The following is a 9,157-nucleotide window of genomic DNA, read 5'->3' as shown; positions in this document are numbered from 1 at the left end:
TCTCCTTCAGGTTTGTCAAAATGAGGATTGAGACTCCCTACTCCAGACCACTCACTGGAATCCCTGAACTGCTTTGTCTATCAGAGAAGTCCTTACCACTTCAGGAGCCCACATAAGCCTGTGACACATTCAAAAGCAGCGCGCTCTGGACTCCCCTCCTCTTCCCATGGGGAGAAAGGGAGAAACTAGAGACGGAGGGATAGGAGGTGGGAACTGACTATCCCTTGGTCATCAGTTTGATCTAAGCCCCATAACTGATGTCATTGACTCTCTGTATTGTTTCTAGGCAAGCAATTGACCTACAAGCCCGAGACAATATCACAAAGTACTTGTATTAAGGCAGAAAGAAGGAAAGAAAGAGAGAGAAAGAAAGACAGAAAGACAGACAGAGAAAGAAAGAAAGAAAAAAGAAAAAGAGAAAGAGAGAGAGAGAAAGAAAGAAAAGGAAAGAAAAAAAGCTAGCCATTTTCCTCGTTCCTGCAGGTGCCCAACCCGGTTGACTTGTTGGAGTGCATTTTCTGCATTCTTAATAGATAGCTAGCAGGAAACGCCTTGTACAGCCCCAGCTAGAGGGGGAGAAAGTAGCAAGGGGAGGGTACAAAATCCTCAGTCCCTGCTTATGCAAGCACCGAGCTGCTCTAAAGTGGGCTAGGCAGCTCTGGCCATCATAGCGCACCTTTCCGCAACCATAGATTCTTGTTCCATCTCAGGTGATAGTCGGAAATTAAGGTAAGAGAAGCTGGGGCTTTTGTGTGTGTGTGTGTGTGTGTGTGTGTGTGTGTGTGTGTTGGGGGAGGGCGTTGGAAATTCATGTGGGTAGCATTTGGGGGCATCACATACTTTCCTCAATGAGAGGCACAATCTGGTCTCTGGGGCTTTTGTTCCAAGCGATCTTCACAATAACCCTTCTGACTTCCTCACCCCTCTGCTGGGGATGCTGTGTATCATTTTACAGAAATGTGTGGTAAATGGATCCATGTAGGCAGACTGTGATAGAGTTGCGGCCGATTTGTTGATTTGGAATCCTGTGTTAAAAGATTTTTCCAGAAGCTTGGACATCGTTTCAAGGACCACTTGGAGCACTTTGTGTCTTTTTATTTTGTGAGTTGGGGAAGTTGCGAGCTGTGTGTATTTTTAAATAAGTTATAATGCTCTGACTACACATCTGGTAAAGCTTGGCCCCAGGGCTTTGTCTGCAAAGGGTTTTTGCTACAAGTCAGGCGCTGACAGAGAAATGTCATCTGCAGGAGAGTCTCACCCTTTCTTCAGCCTCATTCACATCCATTAGATTCAGCTTCACGGCATCCCTTTCTCCTATGCCAGATCCACTCCCCTGATTCACTGAATAAAGGGACTCCTTCCAGAGGGCTCATTTGAGGATGAAGTGGCTGAGGCTTCTCCAGTGGTGTAATGAGATGCAGCTCTATATAGCATTAAGCCAGGCGACCATTCTCAGAATCTAAAAATCCCTCAAATATACAGACTGTCTCCACTGGGATCAGAGTGCAGCCCTGGGAATGACTTGAAAGCAGGATCCCAAGAAGCAATCTGCAGTTTTTCAAAGTGTTGTCTGTGTTGAAGGAAAAAAGGGGCACTTGTGGTTTATTCAGCATCCCTGTTGCCCAAGTTCTGAGCCCTCCAAGGTGACAGGGATGAAATGATGTCTCTGGTTTTCTCTATCTCTAACTTTTCCCATCTGTGGCCACCGACCTATGGTCTCTGGCGTTTCTACCCAAGGAGACTAGATCAGGGCCATGTTATTCCAAGCATCTGCCAGCTCCTTCCCTTATGGTTTCAGAAAGAGTCATTAAAAGAGATTGTAAACTGCTTCACCCCTGAGCCTGGAGCAGTAGCCATTGGCAATTCTGAGAGTAAGAGGGTGTGTCCTATGAAGATGCTAACCTGCCCTTGCAGCAGCTGGTAGAGCCTTCAAGGAGAAACCCTAAGGGAGTGGGCTGATGTTCTGCCTGTATTCCCTGAAGAAAACAAGATGTCTGGTTTAGGGTACTGGAGGATTAGAGATCCTCTAGAGATTAGAGGCCAAGCTCCCACATTTGAAGATGAGAAGACTGAGTCCTAGAGAGGGAGAGGGATTACTGGACCCATAGAGAGTGGGAAAACTGGGAGTCGTCCAAGTCCAGTAAGGGATGATGGGAAGAGGACAGACTTTGGAGCCAAGGAGTCTTGGATTTAAATCTCAGCTCTGCCACTACCTAACGGTGTATCTGGGGCAGTTTATTTTACTTTCTTAAACCTCCAATTTCTTCATCTATAAAATGAGGATAATAATACCTGCTTTGAGCATATAAAGATTGGAGAAAATACATGAATAGCTTCTGGCACTGAGCAGGTGTTCTGTAAACTGTAGCTTTTTAGAAAAGCACCACTTCCACACTAGGAATTTTGTAACTCATAACACTTTGCTTTATTTCTACAAACCCAAGTGTGTGAATATAGCATGTGCTTTCTTAATTGAGGAGTAAATGCATAGATCTTGATTGTACAGTTCGATGAGTTTTACCCTGGAAGTTTCTCCATGCCCCTTCCCAGGCAATCTCCACCCCACAGGCATTCACTATTCTGACTTTTATCATTGTAGATTATTTGTGCTTGGTCCATATAAATGGAGTTGTACAATTTATGGCCTTTTGTGCCTGGCTGCTTTTGCTCAACATATTGTTTCTGAGATTTGTCTATATTCTGCGGTTTGTAGTTTAGTCCTTTTTATTGCCAAGTAGTATTCTGTTGTGTGAACATGTCACGACTAGTTTCTTTATTGTCCTGGTGATGGACATTTGGGTTGCTTCCTGTTTTCAGCTTTTATGAATAAAGCTGTTATGCTCATTCTTGTGCGAGTATTTGTGTGAACATATGATTTTGTTTGTCTTGACTTATATGTACCTAAAAGTGAGACCACCAGGTCATATGGTAACTTAACTTTACAAAAAACTGTCAAACAGGGCACTGAATTATACATTTGAATGTGGTTAAAAGGGGAAATTTTAGGTTGTATATATGCTACCAGAACTTTTTTAAAACCCATAAGATGTAACCCATGCCAAACTCTGTAATTTGTTCCACAATTAATTGTGAGCTGTGAATGAAATTTATTACTTTTTTTGTATATATATTATTTTTCACAAAAAAAGAAAAAATTCAATTGTGATGATAAAAAAATATTTATTCCTTCTAACATCCTATGTTCTGGAGCAGCTAGAAGGAAAAATCTGAAAAGATGGTATGTTAGTCCATGACAAACTCTGGGATCTGTAACTACCTCTTGAAAAGTGCTTTGAAAACTATTTTTTATTTCTTTGCTTTGTATATGTGTTATACTATGCAATAAAAAAAGTTAAAAATAAAAAAACACCATAGGGCCGTGCAACACAAACAGTGAACCTTAATGTAAGTCATGGACTATAGTTAGTAGTACAATTATAACAATGTGCTTTCATCCATTGTAACAAACGGACCACATCTATGCACAGTGGTAATAATAGGGTTATATCTGGGAATTCTGTATTTGATGCATCATTTTTTTCTGTAAACTCACAACTTCTCTAATAAACCTGCCAAACAGCTGTTTTCAAAGTAGTTGTTCAAATGTTTCTTGAAGTAAGAATACAAGGGATTCGTTTTATTTTATAGGGCCTGATTATACTTAGCATGGCTGTCAACTGGTGGAAACAGAATGATGGTGCTTAATCAGAGGCTTCTCTAGACAACACAATCCAGCTATGACTGCTGTAGAATAATTCTGAAAGGGTCCCCTGCTCCCTGCCAAATTTTTTCGTAAGGTGTCCATCATAATCTGTTGACGCTTCTAGTGGAATCATAAGAGAATAGGCTGCAGAATTCATACACTCTGACCCCTTCATTTTTTCTAAGAGGAATCTGAAGCCCAGAGACTATGTAGTTCACCCAAAGATCTTCAGCTGGTTTGTTTTGGAGCCAAGAAAAAAAACCAAGGTCTTCTCACCTGGTTATCATCTGGTACATTTTTCCTGTATCATGTTTTCTCTCCATGAAGTGAAATTGGATCATCATTTACTGAATACCTACTTTGTGCTAGGTGCTAGGGAAAAAGAAATGAATAATAACTTGTTCCTGTCCACAAGAATCTCATAGGTTAGAGAGGGAGGTAGTCTATTAAACTCTTGTCATTTTCATTGTATTCACAAGAATGAATAAATTAAAGACGTTTTTAGCCAGAGCATATGGGAGGTTAGATGGGGAACCAAAGGTAGAGAAACATTCAAACAGGCTATTTCTGCAGTAAAAGGTCAGGGAATATCTTGACTACCACTGTGTGTCAGGTGGAAAAGTACAGCCTCTGCCTTCAAGGAGCTAGTTCAAAAAGTAGGATATGGGGCGGGTCATGGTGGCTCAGCAGGTAAGAGTGCTTGCCTGCCATGCCCGAGGACCTGGGTTCGATTCCTAGTGCCTGCCCATGTAAAAAAAAAAAAAAAGTAGGATATGATGATGTCACTGATGGAGGCCAAGGTTAAGGCAATTCATCAAAGAGTTACTGAGCATCTATTGTATTTCAGGCACTGTTCTAGGTACTGAGGACATAGTGGTGAACAGAACTTGCAGTCTTACAATCGATTCTTCAGGACTTTTCCTCCAATGTTGCCACAATATATTAGTGAAATGTTTTTTCTTCCTTCCTTCCTTCCTCCCTCCCTCCCTCCATCCCTCCCTCCCTCCCTCCCTCCCTTCCTTCCTTCCTTCCTTTCTTCTTTCCTTTCTTTCTTTCATCTGTATTTGGTTCAGAATATCTTTCTCTGGAAGTCTTAAAATTCATGTTATTTATAATTATTCATTTTTAAAATGGGGTGGGAGATGGGTAGATGCAAGACAGTGTCATACATAGATTAGGGTATCAGGGGAATGTGAGAATTTGATGTGTTTTACTCTCGTGCATGTAAGTGGTCAAGATAGAAATCACTGCTTATTATGAAAGCTGAAATTTTCAAGTTCCCACGGGATTGCTTAGGTAAATCTTGAGGGGAGCCCATGCTTTGTCCAGGAGAATCTACATGCTGTTCTGGGCTGAGCTTGGCTCTTTCACTTTGGAGGAAGGCACTTCCCCAGAAGGCAAATTATTCTGGTATTTGGTCTTATTGGTCCTTTTTTGCTTGTTTCATTTCATCATGTCATTCCAGTTATGTTGCTAGATAATCCTTCTCATTTGTAAGAAAATGCCCCTATGGTACTTCATAGAGCGGTCTTGTTTCCTGAACACTGATTTGATGAGGTTCTTTGCTGGTCCTCAGGCCAACATAACATTTTTGTTGGGCTTCATGGAGCACGTGATGAGCTTTGTGGCTCCCTGGGGCCTCAGCGAGTACTGTACTTGCTAGGGAGCAAACCACTTGCCCCCAAGGTTGCTCATCTAAGCCATATCCAAGCCACCTAGAAAAATAGTGTCAGTGACATTTTGCATTTTGTCTGCAGCTCTCACCCGTGTCACCCACAATGGAAGAAATGAAGAGTGGTGTCTGTCTGCCCAAGGATAGACAAAGGCCTATAAAGACTGAGTGGAATTCCCGGTGTGTCCTTTTCACCTATTTCCAAGGGGACATCAGCACTGTAGTGGATGAACACTTCTCCAGAGCTCTGGGCAATGTCAAGAGCCCACAGGAATTGAGCTCCTTGAGCCAGAGTGAAGATGTCATCCTAAAGAATGGTAAGCATGCTAGGCAGGAGGAGAATGGAAATTCTTGTTAGGACTTTAACTGAAAGTCTAGTTAATTGATGATCTTACAAATACTCCGCACAAGAGTTCCAAAATGGTTCACAATTGTCATCATCATCATTACTATTGGCCTGATGGGACTGGAACACCAAAGAATTCTTAATAAGAAAAAGCGTGTCCATGTCGGTGTTCCCGGCCTCTTCTCAGATGATGACAGATGATGAGCAAGAGTAGGTACTGGAGGGAAGTAGGGTTTTGGGTGACCTTTGTGCACATTAATTGGTAATTTTTTAAAAAGTAAGCATTCTTATAATTCAAATCAGTTATTTCAAGAGCACTGTTGTCAAAATACATATATCAAAATATCCAGGGTTGGAGGAAGCCATAAAAATTAAGCTGGCAGGGCTGCATTATGACTTTCACTAGACAGTTTGACCTTTGTGGGCACCTTTCTCAATGGAAGAATATTAAGAAGCATATTTTATGACTACACTGGTATAAAGATTAATTTATTCCAGGATGGAGTCATTTTTATATATTCAGTATATAAATACGCTCATTTTATCTCTTGATATTAAAAAAAGTTAAAATATTTTCACAGGTCCCTAAAAATATCCATGGGCCCTAGGCACTGTTCCTCCAGTGCCTATGGGGAAGTTGTCCTCTGCCAGCTGGATGTGAATCACTGTGGCTCCTCTTCAGTCTTTTGAAATGTGCAAATAGACCGTGGTCTAGATGATTTTAAGGACTGTTTACTGCATTCCCGAAACTGCATATTGAATGTCTTGTTACCATTGCAGGGTATGCATGATTCCAAGTGGGGCATTTTGTGTAAAGCTGACAAGAGTGTTCTGCCTGCAGGGGAAGAGCTCATCAGTTTCCAAACACCTTCACTTTGACTTTGCTCTTTGTATCCTGACAGGGAGTTACTTCTGTCCTAGAAACTTACATTTCTAGTCAGGTGATGTGCTTTCCTCAGAGAGTCTTTTAGGTTGCATAAACATGTGAAAGGGAGTGTAGTAACAGCAGATACAAAAAGAAATGGTGTAGAGTTTGTTGTGAAAGTGGTCAGCAGAGGGTGGGTGGATATTGGGGAGGTTATGTCCAAGAGCATGTAATCAGAGTGGGAGCAGGTATGACTGTGATCTTTTGTCATTTGAGGGACTGACATGTGTTAAGAGCTGAGAAGCGTGCTGTGTGGGATTCAGATCTCATTGGCTCCATGGAAGGGTCAAAGTCTGCTGACTTTGGCTATTTGACTCTTTGATTTCTTATTTCTGAACACATTGGCTCGGATTCATGTCAATTCTTACCTTGTACGCACCATCAATCCATGGTCCCTTGCTTCCTATACCCAACTTATTTGCTAGAACCCAACCTGAAATAAAACCAACTCTTGGTCTACTGCCCCATTTCTTCGCTTCATTTTTCAGCAAATCTCAAAAGTGGTGTACAGGCCCACTATCTCCCCCCATGCTTTCTTGAATCTACTCCGCTCAGTCTTTCATCTTCATTACTTCTTGAAACTACTCACATAGGTTAGCCAGAGAAGTTCATTTTCCAAGTCCAAAGATCCTTCTCTGTCTTTGTCTCATTTGAACTATTGACACCATTTGATACAATTGATTGTTCCTTCTTCTAGGAAATTCTCCCTTCACTGGGATTCCATAACATCACACTCTCTTGGTTTTCCTTCTACTTCACCAGTTACTACTCCTCAATCTCTTTTGTTGGATCCTCTTCCTCTCTCCGATTTCTAAATATTCAAAGATCCCAAGACTCAGGTCCAAGACGCTTTCTTTCTTCCTGCTACACTCACTCCCTAGGTGATCCCTTCCAGTTACTTGGTCTTAAATACCATCATATGCTGATCAATTCTAAATGTATATCTCCAGTCCAGACTGGATTCCAAATCTGTACATCCAACTGCCAACTGGACACCTTCACTTCACACATCTAATAGGAATGTCAAACTAAACAGGTCAAAACTGAATTCTATATTCCTCCCAGTCCCCACTCTGCTCTTCCCACAGTCTTTCCATCTCAATAAGTGGCAAGTATGCATCCTTCCAATTACTTGGAGTCATGTTTATCTCCTCTCTTTATCTCACGCCCCACATTTACCTTTGAGGTATATCCAAGATCTGACCATTTCTCTTCATTTCTACTGGTCTAAGCAGCCATCATCTCGCCCCTAGAACATTGCTGTAGCCTTCTAATTGGTCTCACTCTTCCTGCCCTCACTCCCCTTCAGTATATTCACAACCCAGCAGTCCGAATGATGCCATTAAATAGACATCAGATCATGTCACTCTTCTATTCAATATCCTCCAATAACTTCCCATGTCTCTTGGAATTAAATCTAAACTTCTTTAATGGGCCCTACCACATCTGGGCCCTGTTCTCTTTCTGATCTCATGTTCTATCACTTCCCACCTCACCCACTAGATTCTAGCCTTCTCACTCTTTTGTAGAACATGCCAAGTACAATCCTCCTCAGGCCATTTGCACTTGGTCTCCCTCTTTCTAGAATGCTCTTTCCCTGGATATCTGCATGCATTCAAACCTCCTTGCAAATGCTACCTGTTTAGATAGGCCTTCTCTGAATAGCTTAAAAAAAAAAAAAAGAAGCGTCACTCCATCACTCTTTGTTATCTTACCTTGTTTTATTTTTCTTCCTAGCATTTGTCACCATTGAAAATATTATATGTTCGTGTATTTTTTTCTTGTCTCTTCTCTCTCTCTCTAGACTCTGGATTCCATGAGAACAAGGACTTGGGTCTGTAACTGCTGCTTTCCAAGTACCTAGCACAGTGCCTGGCACATAGAAAGCATTCAATAGTTATTGGTCAAATGAATGAATGAAACAATGAGTGAAATTGTAATTTGGATTATGCGGGGGGTGATGTCTGCCACCAGTGGGGTCACCCTAGAGAGTGAGTGCAGCAGAGCATACAGCTTTAGAGCCAGGCATCTGAGGCCAGGTCAGATCCACCTCTTACTAACAATGTGACATCTCACTTCACCTCTCTGTGCCTCAATTTCCTCATCTCTAAAATGGAGTATTATCTAACTTTAGAAAGGTGTTTGGGAAGGGTCCATGAAATAATGCATGTTAAGTGACACATAGTAAGTGCAATGTAGGTGTTAGTTATTTTGGAGGTGGTGGTGTTTGCCATACCCTGACATGTGCTTTTGCTTGTCTAGAGCAGGAACGAAGGTTTAAATTCACAGCCTTAGAATCACAGAGCAGCAAGCCACTCCTGTTGGCCTCCAGTTTTTTTTTTTATGCGTTTAATGCATATGATATAGATTACCTGTTCTTTCTGCTTTTTTCTTTCTTTCCTCTGCGGGTTACAAAGGGGCTTACTGATTGTAGCTGTTAAAGTGATTGGACCTGCCATCTTTGACTTGTGGGGACTTAAAATTATGAGGCATGTTCTTTGTAAAAGTGTA

The 9,157-nt window shown here is 41.6% G+C and overlaps 1 protein-coding gene across 2 annotated transcripts in view; it reads left to right on the top strand.

Moving 5' to 3' along the window:
* The first annotated feature begins 581 nt into the window (after nt 1–581).
* The window catches only part of VGLL1 (vestigial like family member 1), a 28,885-nt gene continuing 20,309 nt past the window's right edge, over nt 582–9,157 (top strand). For both annotated transcript variants that reach the window (XM_077145056.1, XM_077145057.1), the window contains exons 1-2: nt 582–729; nt 5,461–5,692. In XM_077145056.1, coding sequence (XP_077001171.1) covers nt 5,482–5,692 — 211 coding nt within the window. In that variant the 5' untranslated portion in view covers nt 582–729; nt 5,461–5,481. The remainder of the gene's footprint in view (nt 730–5,460; nt 5,693–9,157) is intronic.

The sequence above is a fragment of the Tamandua tetradactyla genome, chromosome X, assembly GCF_023851605.1.
Source record: "Tamandua tetradactyla isolate mTamTet1 chromosome X, mTamTet1.pri, whole genome shotgun sequence".
NCBI lineage: Eukaryota > Metazoa > Chordata > Mammalia > Pilosa > Myrmecophagidae > Tamandua > Tamandua tetradactyla.
Note: the sequence above shows the minus strand (reverse complement) of the source record. Positions and strands in the feature narration are given on the sequence as shown.